The 16,185-nt window shown below is 38.9% G+C and overlaps 1 protein-coding gene across 4 annotated transcripts in view; it reads left to right on the forward strand.

The window, feature by feature from the left end:
- dcc (DCC netrin 1 receptor) overlaps positions 1-16,185 on the forward strand; it is a 706,325-nt gene that overhangs the window by 520,741 nt on the left and 169,399 nt on the right. For all 4 annotated transcript variants that reach the window (XM_061980597.1, XM_061980596.1, XM_061980599.1 and 1 more), the window contains one exon: positions 14,848-14,955. In XM_061980597.1, the coding sequence (XP_061836581.1) occupies positions 14,848-14,955 (108 nt within the window). The remainder of the gene's footprint in view (positions 1-14,847; positions 14,956-16,185) is intronic.

Here is a 16,185-nt window from a genome sequence, read left to right on the forward strand (position 1 = left end):
TCACAAAATCTGTTTTCCTTTTTAAAAAATTCACATTATGTTTATAAACTCAGGAAATATGTCGCTGGATACATGAGATCTTTGAATATGACCAATGTATGATCCCGTAACTACTCGGTATCGAATCGATACCTAAATTTGTGGTATCATCCAAAACTAATGTAAAGCATCCAAACAACAGAAGAATAAGTGATTATTACATTTTAACACAAGTGTAGATAGAACATGTTAAAACAGGTTAATAATCATTTTTTTACAGCTTGTCCTTTATCATTTTGACCAAATAATAGAATGAGAAATGACACAATATTTTACTGCATACATCAGCAACCAAATTAAGAGCCTTTGTTTGCTTACGTACTACTAAAAGACAAGGTGTCTAGTACAGTATGTTCACTATTTTATTTAAGGCCAAAATTGTTCTTCGATTGCAATAAGAAACATATGTTTAATGTACCGTAAGATTTTTTGTTAAAATAAAGCCAATAATGCCATTGTTTGGGGTCCCCTTTATTTAGAAAAGTATCGAAATACATTTTGGTACAGATACCAAAATATTGGTATTGGGACAACCCTACAACACACATTGTTAAAGATAAAACACAAATTAAATTGTGGAAATTTGTTATAAAATTTGTTCACTTTTCACGTGCATTAGTTTACGGTAGGTGGGCGGTTTTGACTGCGCTGCTAATTGGCAACAAGCCAACCAGCTGTGTGTGTGTTTCCATATCTATATGTGCACAGAGGGGAGTAAGTTAACTACATTATTACCTTTTGCTCTTTAAATCTCCTTGTGAAGATCTGGATGCTTGTTATTTAAAGTCTACCTAAATTTGAGTGCAATATAGTATTGCCTGCCCTGGCGAGGCATGCTTTAAAGCTGCACTCGGTGGCCCTTCCAAGTTAAAAGCTGAACCTTTATGGTTAATTTTGAAGCCAAAATACTTGAGTGCGCTTCCCCTCAGCCTCTTTATTAATCAGTACAATTGCCGTTTTTTGCCATTCTTCCTCTCTACACTGTTTCTGCTTGTATGCGATTTGCGTGTGCGCGCTGACACACTCAACAACATGTTTTATTTTGTACGTGTTTGGTATTTTTTGTTTAGCACTTAGTTTTAGTGCTACATGATGGTTTGGTTTAGTGATTCCCTATTGCTGGATCTGCTTAGCACTAGGGATGTCCGATAATGTCGGACTGCCGATATTATCGGCCGATAAATGCTTTAAAATGTAGTATCGGAAATTATCGGTATCGGTTTCACAATTATCGGTATCGGTTTCAAAAAGTAAAATTTATGGCTTTTTAAAACGCCGCTGTGTAGACCGATGTTGGGGGAAGTACAGAGCGCCAATAAACCTTGAAGGCACTACCTTTGCATGCCGGCCCAGTCACATAATACCTACGACTTTTGGCACACTCACAAGTGAATGCAAGCCATACTTGGTCAACAGCCATACAGGTCACACTGAGGGTGGCCGTATAAACAACTTTAACACTGTTACAAATATGCGCGACACTGTGAACCCACACCAAACAAGAATGACAAACACATTTCGGGAGAACATCCGCACCGTAACACAACATAAACACAACAGAACAAATACACAGAACCCCTTGCAGCACTGACTCTTCCGGGACGCTACAATATACACCCCCTCGGTACTCCCTAACCCCCACCTCAACCCCGCTCCCCCTAACCCCGCCCACCTCAACCTCCGAATGCTCTCTCAGGGAGAGCATGTCCCAAATTCCAAGCTGCTGTTTTGAGGCACGTTAAAAAAAATAATGCACTTTGTGACTTCAATAATAAATATGGCAGTGCCATGTTGGCTCTTTTTTCCAACACTTGAGTTGAAGTTGTTCTCTTATTTTGGAAAACCTTGTTACATTGTTTAATGCATCCAGCGGGGCATCACAACAAAATTAGGCATAATAATGTGTTAATTCCACAACTGTATATATCGGTATCGGTTGATATCGGTATCGGTAATTAAGAGTTGGACAATATCGGAATATCAGATATCTAAAAAAAAGCCATTATCGGACATCTCTACTTAGCACTGAACTTCTAAAACTTGTTGCTCATCCACCGTACATTTAAGCTAAAAAAATACAATGTTGTGGATCTATACTAGTAGTAGTTGTTTTTGTTGACAGAAACAGCATCAGTATAATCAATGCCCCCGGGGGAAAAAAGTTCCAGGTGTGCTTAAAATTACCAAACAACTGTAAATATTACATGTTACCTTAAGTGTACCTGTTACTACATTACATATATATTTACAGCACATATATCACACTTGTTTTTCAGAGGGCTTTGTAGGCGAAGTAGATGACTCTCCATTACCTGCATTGTTAGTCGCCTTTTATTAGCAGAAAAGGGAAAATGTGTGTTTTTTTTCTCACATAATGATTGTACATAAAAATTCCAAAAAAGGTGCAGTTTTCCTTAAAGGCCAGAAAATAGAAACAATAATTCAGGAAGACGTAGAAGAAAGTTACAAAAGTGGAAAGAACCTACCTGTGACAGAGGGCGATGAAAGTACTAATATGTATTTAATATCAGGGTAGTAGATGCAGTTATCTCATTTAGTAAAGTGTTTAAATCTCCTTGTGTGTGTCCCTGAAAAGTGATTAGCTCTAATGATGAAAAACAGAAACCATCGGTTTAGTGTTAGGTAGCCTACCCTACAGCAACGACATGACAATTGTCTACAACAATGAAAATCAAGAGCAGACCCACACCAAAATGTCAAGGTATCCCTTTCAGCGTGTTTACAATCATGTTTGTTGGATTTGTCACCCAATTAAGCGTGAACGGCATTAACCCACTTGCTCCCCCGGGGTGTGCTGGAATACATTGACATTCAGAGTGAGCAGATGGACACAGCCCACTCAGTCCCTGCACTGGTCCACTGGTTTTAAAATCACACAGACACACACACATGCACGGACGCACACACGCAAACCACAGGTTTACAACAAAAGAAGAAATACTGACTTTACTGCATCTCATGCGGTTAATTCCTTATTCTTTCGAAGAACATTAAATCTGACACATTGTATTTTGATCACGACAAAATAAACATAAACAAAAATAAAAAATTGTAATCATGTAAAATCGCTAATGCTACTCAATAGCATGTCATTGTCAATTAGCTAGCAGTTTGCACATTTTGAATAGTGGAGCCTTAGTCTTTAGCGCCACCTCCTCATTTGCCTTGTGGTTGGAGTGAGATCGGTAGGTTGTGAGTTCAAACCCCGGCCGAGTCATACCAAAGACTATAAAAATGGGACCCATTACCTCCCTGCTTGGCACTCAGCATCAAGGATTGGAATTAGGGGTTAAATCACCAAAATGATTCCCAGGCGCGGCCACCGCTGCCGCTCACTGCTCCCCTCACCTCCCAGGGGGTGAACAAGGGGATGGGTCAAATGCAGAGGACACATTTCACCACACCTAGTGTGTGTGTTACTATCATTGGTGCTTTAACTTAACTTTAACTATAAGGGCTGCAACAATTAGTCAACATAATCAACAACATCGATCATAAAATGAATCGACAAGGATTGGTTATTGTGGACGATTTGCTTTATCAAATTGTATTTGCTAGATTGCCAGAGTGTAAACATTACCTACACGTTTGTTACTTTAGGTAATTAATTGCAGAAAACATTACTGGATAAAACAACTTTTTTGCATTTGAACTTTACGTCTGTGTTTTTTTTTTTTATGTGGTTTTATAATTTCTGTAATAAAGTAAAGCCATTAGTTTCTCAGTATGCTTATTTTGTTATAATTGAGTTTACTATTATAGGTTGTAAATATCAGCAGACCTACTCAGTGGCCTACTCAGTGGCCTAGTGGTTAGAGTGTCCGCCCTGAGATTGGTAGGTTGTGAGTTAAAATCCTGGATGATTCATACCAAAGACTTTAAAAATGGGACCCATTACCTCCCTGCTTGGCACTCAGCATCAAGGGTTGGAATTGGGGGTTGAATCACCAAAAATATTCCCGGGCGTGGCCACCACTGCTGCCCACTGCTCCCCTCACCTCCCAGTGGGTGAACAAGGGGATGGGTCAAATGCAGAGGATTTCACCACACCTAGTGTGTGTGGGACATTCATTGGTACTTTAACTTAAGTTGAGCACTCAACTTTAAACTCAAATGTGTACAGCAGATCATAGGAAATGATCGTTTTACTAGTCGACTAATAGAAAAAAAATTATTGCTGAATATTCAAACTATTAAAATAATCGTTATATGCAGCCTAACTTTAGGGTGGCCCTGCTGACAAAGCCAATCCAAACCAGCCCGCCCTCTGATTTGTCTTACCTCCTCCTTTCCACTGAAACCACATCATGCTCCCTTATCACAGAATCAAATACCGAACCTGAGGAACAAAGTGTTCTTCTCCGTCTCACTTACTTCCTTGTAAAACTTTGTTTTTTTTTACATTATGTTTAGTCCCTCAACGGACATTCATACGTTCTTGTATTACACAACACAACAACGGCACACCCATGCAGGAATGAAGGCAAAAGGTTTGCTTCCGTTCACCCCGACCACAGGCGCCGATCCAAGACAATGCCGAGCACCCATGTGGGATTGATGGCAACTTTCACTCTTTAAAATAATTTTTGAAAAATCGATCTTGTTTTTGTGGCGAGTTTGGTCCGTTTTACAAAATAATAAAGCCACAAATCATATGGGATATTAACTTTATTGAACGTCTATTTTTTTTTTAATACACACACACCGAGCACCCACTGGCAGAAATGTAGGTAGGCGCCTATGACCCCAACCACAGTTTGCATGTGGACCATTGACTGCGTGTGTTGGACTTTATTGACATCGAGTTTATTTGGCCGCATTCACATTCATAAAATATGAATAAATGCAAACGATGAAGAAAAAGTCTTGACCCTTAAACCCTGTGAAGCGTCACCTTCTTTTAAGTGCTGACAAGTGAATGTGACTCACTTGTCAGTGCAGTGCGCTCGGGTGATTGGCCTCATTCCAACACGATGCCATCTTTGTGCTTCTGCATAAGTGATTAAAGCCTAATGAGCATGTTCTGAACATCCATGCTCCTTTTCTGATGAGACGTGATATGGCAGCACATACTGTACTTAAGTACTCTACAGACTAGGAGGTTTTTGCCAAGGTCCATCTTGGGTTAGGGGGTTAATTGATATTTTGCGCCAGTGAAGAAGAAACAAAGCAAAAGTCATTCAAAGATATTTTTAATGTGTAGAATGTTACTGTACGGCATGTTATCCATTTGAGCAGATTGCCTTTACTTCATATTCACCACACAAACACTCACCAATTCCTTGCCTTCATGATGCTCATCCAACCACCAGTCTGGATTCAGCCTGTACACGTTCATGGCTTCACAGCCAGTTGAACATTATGCAACGCATGTCCGTGGTAACACAGACATTTTGTTAAAATGCACATTTCCCCTGTCATGTACTATTTGTCTGATCAGAAGCTTGAAAAAGCAACCACAGCTTACTTGGTGGCTTTTTTTATCACCTCTGCTCGTCATCGAGATATGTTATATAAAAAATGGCGTGTACATTATATTACAATTCAGTGCACACTTACATTGAGTGCAGAATCTCCTGGATCACAAACACCAAATGTTGGCAGTTCTGAAAATGTACTTTGAAATAAAGAAATAACATATTTTCATACAAAACGATTGAAATAGTGATATTTTTTTGGGTGCCTTATCATTTTTGCTATTGTGACAAATGAAATTAATTGAAGAAATATAGTAAAAACATCCATCCATCCATTTTTCCGCCGCTTATCCGAGTCTGGGTCGCAGGGGCAGCAGTCTAAGCAGAGATGCCCAGACTTACCTGTCCCCGCCACCTCCTCTAGTTCTACAGGGGGAATACAGAGGCGTTCCCAGGCCAACGTGTCCTAGGTCTGCCCCGAGGTCTCCTCCCGGCTCGAAATGCCCGAAACACCTCACCAGGGAGGCGTCCAGGAGGCATCTGTAGTAGATGCCCGAGCCATCTCAGCTTGCTCCTCTCAACAGCTTTCGAGCTGTAGTAAAAACAGTTAAACTGTAATATTGTACAGTGTGTATATTCCAATATACCAAAATACCTTTATTAATCGGTAGAATTGCTGTTTTTTCCCATTCTTCCTCCCCACTCTGTTTCTGCTTGTATGCGATTTGTGTGTTTGTGTGCTGACACACTCAACATCGTATGCCTCGGCTCAGCAATGTCACCGCCGCACAGCAGCATGCGGATGAAAAAAACATTTCCGGTATTTTTTAAAGACAGTTTTTAATTAATTAGCCCCATGGTACTTTGTTAGTACGGGTGTATCGTACAACTCTATGCTAGAGTTTGTAAAAGTTAATGCTAGATTATAAATCACCCCTTGCATCTGTATAGTAGAATGTTGTGACCATAAATCAAGATTTATAGTGAAGTCAGTGACTTCACTATAAAAGTGGGTGACATTGTTGTCGCCAGGAAGGATGAGGTCACCTACCTAGGTTCCATTCTAGAGGCTAACCTGTGATAAAATGGCAACCAAGGTAATCAAAAAGGTCAACCAACGAACAAGATTTCTTTATAGAATCTCCTCTCTGGTCAACAAAAGCACCATGAAGATTCTGGCGGGAACTCTCGTTCAACCCTTTTTCGATTACGCATGCACCTCCTGGTACCCTAGCACCTCCAAAACCCTCAAATCTAGACTCCAAACATCCCAGAACAAGCTAGTCAGGTTACTTCTAGACCTCCACCCCAGATCACATCTCACTCCTACCCACTTCTCCAAAGTGGGCTGGCTCAGGGTAGAGGACAGAGTAAAACAACTTGCACTGAGCCTTGTCTATAAAATCCGCTACACCTCCGTGATACCGAGGTACATGTCAAACTACTTCCTTAACGTAAATGACCGCCATAACCACAACACCAGGGGGAGCTCCACTAACCACGTGAAACCCAGATTCCGATCTAACAAAGGTCTTAACTCATTCTCTTTCTATGCCACATCAATGTAGAATGCACTCCCAACAGGTGTAAAAGAAAGGGCATCTCTATCCTCCTTCAAAATCGCAATGAAAGAACACCTCCAGTCAACTTCAACCCTAAACTAACACCCTCCCTTCCTCATCATACCTCTTCGGATTGTAAATAATCAAATGTAAACAATCAAATGTAGTCACTTTTTCTTATAATTTCTGATCTCTCTCTATGTGTCCAATACTTGCTGTACATATGTACGAAATCAGACCTACACTGTTCCAATGTCCATTTCTCTGATGATGCAATTGTTGATGACTGAAGTGTTGATACCAACCAAACTTAACCCCCCTCCATATCCCACACCCCGGATTGTAAATAATGTAAATAATTCAATTTATATACTGTGATGATTATCTTGTGTGATGACTGTATTATGAAAATAGTATATATCTGTATCATGAATCAATTTAAGTGGACCCCGACTTAAACAAGTTGAAAAACTTATTCGGGTGTTACCATTTAGTGGTCAATTGTACGGAATATGTACTTCACTGTGCAATCTACTAATAAAAGTTTCAATCAATCAATCAATCAAAGAAGTTGGTCAACCGTGAAATTCAACTTACAGTAAACCCGAAGACATCGCGAGGCAAGATACTCCTTTCATTCCAGCATTCCAGGGGTGCCCATTAGGTTGACCGCATTTCCTCTTCTCAGATTTGTGGGCGCTTTGATGATCAGCGTATATTTTGCATTTTAATGAAGACAGACAAAATAGATTGCACGCCTTGTTTTGCTCAATTAAGAAACACAATCCACTTTGCACGTGTTTAGTAGATCAGCTGTGCGTGTGTCATCAAGTTTGCACATGTTTTAACACTCGCAAACCTTTAGTAAATCAGGACCTATGTGTCCAACCCCAACCTGGAGATAAAGATTGCAGTTCGTCAGGCCTCTACCTTCACACTTGTACAACTTGGGTGTCCCACCTTAAGACTAAGCTCCTTCTGGTAGCTCTTAACCACAATAAGGTGGCAATCTTGCAGGGGGAAACTAAAAAATAAAAGTAAAATAAATGAAAAAGTATCCTTCATTCACATTTTACCAACCATCACAACATTTATCGTAACTTGATGGCCTAATTCTTCAACCAAATTTAACCTTTAGTAGGACTTCACACACAATAGTCAATATTTACAAAACTGAAAAGTACAGTAGTCTTATAATAATAATAATACAAAAACATTCTTCTCAAACTAGTCCATTATCAGGCCAGTTGAATCATGCCTTAAGATTAAGATTAGTTTATTTCAAAGGGGACAATGCAATTTTATAAAACACATGACTACACATGGTTAAAGCCAGAAGGCCAGTTTTCATCTGTAGTCCACTAGCCATGATGTAAAAAAGGCAGTAAAATTTACAATTTAAAAGAAAAAGAAAAGAAAGAGAGAGAAAAAGAAAAAAAGCACACAATATATATACGATATGATAAAAAATAAAAGACATCATCACAACATAACATTTATCTTGGCATCAAAACAGGCTCATCTTTTAGTGTTGGGAGCTGTAGGCGTTATTAAGCCACATTTTTAAAAAAAATTGTGAAAGCCTTGTAAGTTGTGACCAGTTTAACCTCCAGGTACTGAGTTGCACACATTTGTACTCCTTACTGACCAGGCCGATTTACTGAAAGTGCTCCTGCACAGAAGAATATAACAGTCACCTCTGACAAAGCCTCGAGTGACATGCTCACGGCTGTTTCTTTGGCTGATGAACTCTGCCAGAGGATCTGGAGCCAATTCATGCAGTACTATATAGGTCAATTTTAAGTCTGCAAATGTCTGAAGACTGTACCAGTTTAAAATACTGTATTTTTTTAGAATGTCACAGTGATGATAGTGCCTAGGTTTTTTTTTTATCCATAACCTTAATTGCTTGTTTGTACAAGATTTCCAATGTTTTTTTTTTAAAACTCTGACCAGCCTGAGACCAGCTGGTAAGGCAATAATTGAAGTGGCTGAAAATCATCGAATGTAAATACATTCATTAATTTGCAAAGATTAAACTTGATTATTTTACACAATTTGCCAATATGGGCTTTAAAGGAAAGCTTTGAATCTATTATTAACCCAAGCTTCTGCATTCTCCACTCATTTACACAGAGAAACTTAACAACACTGCCTACAGGGTTTTTTTCAAGTTGCGTTTTACTGTACCATCTAACAAGGAGTGAACAGTTCCCCCTGTTCTTTTAAAGGCCTACTGAAATGCGATTTTCTTATTTAAACGGGGATAGCAGGTCCATTCTATGTGTCATACTTGATCATTTCGCGATATTGCCATATTTTTGCTGAAAGGAATTAGTAGAGAACATCTACGATAAAGTTCGCAACTTTTGGTCGCTGATAAAAAAGCCTTGCCTCTACCGGAAGTAGCAGACGAGTAGCGTGACGTCACAGGTTGTGGAACTCTTCACATCTGCACATTGTTTACAATCATGGCCACCAGCAGCGAGAGCGATTCGGACCGAGAAAGCGACGATTTCCCCATTAATTTGAGTGAGGATGAAATATTTGTGGATGAGGAAAGTGAGAGTGAAGGATTAGAGGGCAGTGGGAGCGATTCAGATAGGGAAGATGCTGTGAGAGGCGGGTGGGACCTGATATTCAGCTGGGAATGACTAAAACAGTAAATAAACACAAGACATATATATACTATATTAGCCACAACACAACCAGGCTTATATTTAATATGCCACAAATTAATACCGCATAACAAACACCTCCCCCCTCCCGTCCATATAACCCGCCAATACAACTCAAACACCTGCACAACACACTCAATCCCACAGCCCAAAGTACCGTTCACCTCCCCAAAGTTCATACAGCACATATATTTCCCCAAAGTCCCCAAAGTTACGTACGTGACATGCACATAGCGGCACGCACGTACGGGCAAGCAAACAAATGTTTGGAAGCCGCAGCTGCATGCGTACTCACGGTACCGCGTCTGCGCATCCAACTCAAAGTCCTCCTGGTAAGAGTCTCTGTTTTCCCAGTTCTCCACAGGCCAATGGTAAAGCTTGACTGTCATCTTTCGGGAATGTAAACAATGAAACACCGGCTGTGTTATCTGGCACAACAGTCAGGGGGTGCATTCTACGGCTGTGTTTGTGTTGCTGCAGCCGCCCGCAATACACCGCTTCCCACCTACAGCTTTCTTCTTTGCTGTCTCCATTGTTCATTGAACAAATTGCAAAAGATTCACCAACACAGATGTCCAGAATACTGTGGTATTTTGCGATGAAAACAGACGACTTAATAGCTGGCCACCATGCTGTCCCAAAATGTCCTCTACAATCCGTGACGTCACGTGCCGGCGTCATCATACCGAGACGTTTTCAGCAGGATATTTTGCGCGAAATTTAAAATTGCATTTTAGTAAGCTAACCTGGCCGTATTGGCATGTGTTGCAATGTTAAGATTTCATCATTGATATATAAACTATCAGACTGCGTGGTCGGTAGTAGTGGGTTTCAGTAGGCCTTTAAATTATATTAATTCCATTTTGTTCTCTGACCAGTAAGCATGTAGACACTTGCAGCGTAAGGAAGTTCACATAGACCCAAATAATCCATATTTGTTTTCAATAACGATTAAAGAGGAATAGCAACTGATACTTGTTTTCGACAAAATAGCTCATTTCGACAGAACACCTGAAGCAGCAAATACACACAGCTTCAACCTACAGTCTGTAGCTCTCCCGATCAATGGCTCATCTGCTGATGGCATCAAAAAAAATGAATGTGTCCTTTTCACCTTTTCCCAGGTGTTCACATATCACGATGTAGAACACGCTAAATCCCCACCTTTTTGTTTTGGTGTCGCCGGTGAAAAATTAAACTACCAAATCTCACAATAAAAAGCATCTTATTGGCTCTCCTTTGTCACTTACCCACACCCTCTGTCATATTGTATGCTATTAAAGAACTGTGATCAAATATATTCTGAATTTGTCCCACCCATTTACAAGAAGAAATGTAATATGATTGGATTTTGTTTCTGACAACTTTTCATTACAATTTTAATTCATCGACACTCGCTTAGGGGAGGGCTGTGTGTGTTTGTGTGTGCGTGACTCGCAGAGCCTCTAAGACAGCCGTGGGACAGAGAAGAGAGAAGATTATATCATAAGAGTGTTGTAGCGTTTCCCTTTTTCAGCGGATTTCTACGCTACTGCGGATCACTTTGTCAACTTGTCATATATACATTTTGTGGGTATATTAAAATGTACTTTCTCTACTTCTAACATTTTGATTTGAGGGGTTAAAACATTTTTTTAAGGGGCTCTGCTTTCTCTTGCACTTACGTAGAGCCGGCCCCCATCAGAGAACTAATGTAGAACTTGACAAAAACACTCTAGGCACTTGGGAAAATTACAGAGTACAACACTAAAATTATCGTTCGAAATGTCTTACAAAGCATAAAAAGGGAAACTTGAAAAAATTAGATGAACTAGAACAAAATGCAACTGCTGTTTGAAAAGGTCACCTGAGACGAAACAATGAGGTAAGCTGGAAGACTATTATTACAAAAGTACCGTATTTTTTGGACTATAAGTCCCAGTTTTTTTCATAGTTTGGCCGGGGGTGCAACTTATACTCAGGAGCAACTTATGTGTGAAATTATTTACACATTACCGTAAAATATCAAATACTATTATTTAGCTCATTCACGTAAGAGACTGGACGTATAAGATTTCATGGGATTTAGCGATTAGGAGTGACAGATTGTTTGGTAAACGTATAGCATGTTCTATATGTTATAGTTATTTGAATGACTCTTACCATAATAAGTTACGTTAACAAAGCAGACACGTTCTCAGTCAGTTATTTATGCGTCATATAACGTACACTTATTCAGCCTGTTGTTCACTATTCTTTATCTATTTTAAATTGCCTTTCAAATGTCTATTCTTGGTGTTGGGTTTTATCAAATAAATTTCCCCAAAAAATGCGACGTATACTCCAGTGCGATTTATATGTTTTTTTCCTTCTTTATTATGCATTTTCGGCCAGAGCGCCTTATACTCCGGAGCAACTTGTACTCCGAAAAATAGCTAAGCAAGAACAAAAATAATAATACGTATTTATTATACAAAGTCAATAAATACTGGAGAGGTACTGGGAAATGATGCAGCTCTTGCAGTACTAAGGAGTATCAATCAATCAATCAATCAATCAATCAATGTTTATTTATATAGCCCTAAATCACAAGTGTCTCAAAGGGCTGCACAAGCCACAACGACATCCTCGGTACAGAGCCCACATAAGGGCAAGAAAGAACTCACCCCAGTGGGGTGAGTAGGGTTGTGACGATACCAGGATTGTAGTTGTCAATACTGATACTTATGTATTTCCACTAGAATCGACTTATTCGATGTGACGATGCAAAAAAACCCAAAAAACTGAAGCGTCAAGTATGTGAGGTCACTGTGCTTTAACATCTTTTTGCACGTAATTTTAATCACAGTATTAGCTGACAAGAGGTCACTATACAGCATACTGTATTAAAAAAAGAACACTGGTGTTCTATAGCATACCAATGCATCAAAACAAACAATGTTGTGCTTATAACTATGCTCATGAATAAAAACAATAGTCAACTATTTTATTAAACTATTCTAAAAAAACAAACAAAAAAACAGCAGTAACATGTGCCTTCAAGTACATAAAACAAACAATATTGTTTATATATATATATATATATATATATATATATATATATATATATATATATATGTATATATATATATATATATATATATATATATACTTTCTATATATATATATATATATATATATATATATATATATATATATATACTTTATATATGATGGTCGTGTGACATCATGTCATTTGTAATGAAATAGGCTAGCAGAAAGGCTCCAATATATTTGAAGACAAATCTTGTTTTTTTTTTCTCATTATGTTATAATATAAACGTGTTTGTTTATTTTATATCTACAATGTGCCACAGGCCCATAAGAAAAGATTTGCATTCAGAAAATGGCCCCCAGGCCACACTTTGCCTTCCTGGTGAAATAATTTAAATCTGTAAAGCTGTTTTCTTAGCACTTATAGAAGCGATAAAGGTTAGGTTGCACCCTTCTGGAGGTTTTCTGCATGCTATAGCAATGCACACTCGCTGGTATTGTGGTGGCGGATCTCCGCTTTCACTTTCGCGAAAAATACTTTTGTTAATGTTTGCATCTAATCACTGAATAAATGCATGACGCAAAATACACCTCACTTTCAGTTTTAATATGTACTTCTACTGGTGCGGTATAGCTCGGTTGGTAGAGCGGCCGTGCCAGCAACTTGAGGGTTGCAGGTTCGATCCCCGCTTCCGCCATCCTAGTCACTGCCGTTGTGTCCTTGGGCAAGACACTTTACCCACCTGCTACCAGTGCCACCCACACTGGTTTAAATGTAACTTAGATATTGGGTTTCACAATGTAAAGCGCTTTGAGTCACTTGAGAAAAAGCGCTATATAAATGTAATTCACTTCACTTCACTACTCTCTAAATGAAGCGACAAAAAGGCTAAAGTTCATCAAAGATAATTTCCCCTACCTCTTACTCTCGGGCAAACCAGGTGCTTATGAGGTGTGTTGTGAAGCGGAGTTACGCCATACCTTCAGTAATGCTAAACAGACACACTTCCATTATCATTTCATTATGAGCGAGGGCAGAAGTGTGATATCCGCATTCAAAATAGACTTCCATGAATGAGTAAATGTTTGGGAAACACTGGCTCATTTTCTTAAGACAGCAGGCTTTCTTATTTGGCGCTGACTCAGTGCTCACATGCCGAGAACTGAAAAAAAGTATTCTGTACTCACGACACCGAAAAAAAACAAGTGTCAATGTATTTTTTGCATGTTGATATAGACTTGGTATCGAAATATAGATATTTTTGACAAAGCTAGGAAGGAGTCAGTAGTAAAGTACAATCTGGCGTCTTGCTGCAACATCCGCTGTGCTTAAAAGCTCAACTAAATGACACATGGCTGCATGTGTACTTCATTGCTCTGTGGAGACAGGAATCGACAAATAGCGAAATTGATACAAAAAAAGGGTGGAATGGAAACACAGAAGGTTACAATAATGTCATTTTGCACTTTTCACTGGGTCAAAAGAGTGCTTTTGCAGTCTTGTCATGGATGTTTTCAATCTTCATAACCGATTATAACCCCTCCATCTACCCATTTTCTACCGTGTGTCCCTCTCGGGGTCACAGGGACGGGCGGTACACCCTGGACAAATGCCTACCTCATCACAGGGCCAACACAGATAGACAGACAAACATTCACACTCACATTCACACACTCGGGCCAATTTAGTGTTGCCAATCAGCCTATCCCCAGGTGCATGTCTTTGGAGGTGGGAGGAAGCCGGAGTACCCGGAGGGAACCCACGCAGTCACAGGAAGAACATGCAAACTCCCCACAGAAAGACGTACCTAACTTAGGACCTTTGCGCTGTGAGGCACGAGTACTCACCACTGTTTCACCATGCTGATGAAAATGCAATATTGAGCTCTTTAAGATCTCCAGAGGAGGGCTTGGCTCATGTATGTGTACTGTATGTGTAAATGTACTTATCTGTCTGGTAAAGTATACAGTACTTGAAAAAGTATATGTTCAGATAAATGCTCTTTTCCTTGTTTGCTCTCTACAGGTAATCCTGTTCAACAGAACTTTGAGTTGATAGGAATGTTGTGTGTTTTTGCCTTTGCTTGGTTTAACCATGTCTGTATGTTTGATTGACAGCTCCCAACTCGGCTCCCAAAGACTTGACAGTTATTAGTAGAGAAGGACGACCCCGAGCCATTTTAATCAGCTGGCAACCACCGATGGAGGCGAATGGGCGGATAACAGGTGAGTGTTAAAAAAAAAAATGATTCCATATTCAATTCAACGTTATATATACTGTACTATGAAAAAGTCAAAATGTTCTGTTTCAAGTATCATTAAAATTGTTTGCATTGATCAGGGATGTCGAAAGTGTGTGACATTTATGGCCCGCAAATAGCTTTCATTGGCCAGTATTACGTTCAAACATAATTAACCAAAAAAGAGCAAACATTTTTTTTAAAAGGCAGAATGTAACAGGAACACGTTGATTTGTTGATATTGTAGTACATCAATTTACGAGCTTAATTGGTTCTGTGACGCAGCGCCAGTACTTGTATCTCAAATCATTGCCTCCCATTTTTACATGTAACATGTCTTTGAAGAAGAAAAACAAACTCTTAGATTGTGTAGAAACTAGGGATGTCCGATAATGGCTTTTTGCCGATATCCGATATTCCGATGTTGTCCAACTCTTTAATTACCGATACCGATATCAACCGAAACCGATATCAACCGATATATGCAGTCGTGAAATTAGCACATTATTATGCCTAATTTGGACAACCAGGTATGGTGAAGATAAGGTACTTTTTAAAAATAATAATAAAATAAGATAAATAAATTAAAAACATTTACTTGAATAAAAAAGAAAGTAAAACAATATAAAAACAGTTACATAGAAACTAGTAATTAATGAAAATTAGTCAAATTAACTGTTAAAGGTTAGTACTATTAGTGGACCAGCAGCACGCACAATCATGTGTGCTTACGGACTGTATCCCTTGCAGACTGTATTGATATATATTGATATATAATGTAGGAACCAGAATATTAATAACGGAAAGAAACAACCCTTTTCTGTGAATGAGTGTAAATGGGGGAGGGAGGTTTTTTGGGTTGGTGCACTAATTGTAAGTGTATCTTGTGTTTTTTATGTTGATTTAATTTTTAAAAAAAACATACCGATAATAAAAAAAACCGATACCGATAATTTCCGATATTACATTTTAACGCATTTATCGGCCGATAATATCGGCAGGCCTATATTATCGGACATCCCTAGTAGAAACTATTTCCGCGTATTTAAAGCTTTTATTTTTGTTAATCGAATTATTATTAATTGACGCGACAGAATATAAATTGAAGCTATTTTCTAATAAAATGCATCGATTGTTGCAGCCCTTAAAACATAATAATGTTTTTGATATAAGACTCGGGTAACTCTGAGAGAGACAAGGGGTAAAAAAATTGATG

Source organism: Nerophis lumbriciformis, linkage group LG20 (assembly GCF_033978685.3).
Source record: "Nerophis lumbriciformis linkage group LG20, RoL_Nlum_v2.1, whole genome shotgun sequence".
NCBI classification, from domain to species: domain Eukaryota; kingdom Metazoa; phylum Chordata; class Actinopteri; order Syngnathiformes; family Syngnathidae; genus Nerophis; species Nerophis lumbriciformis.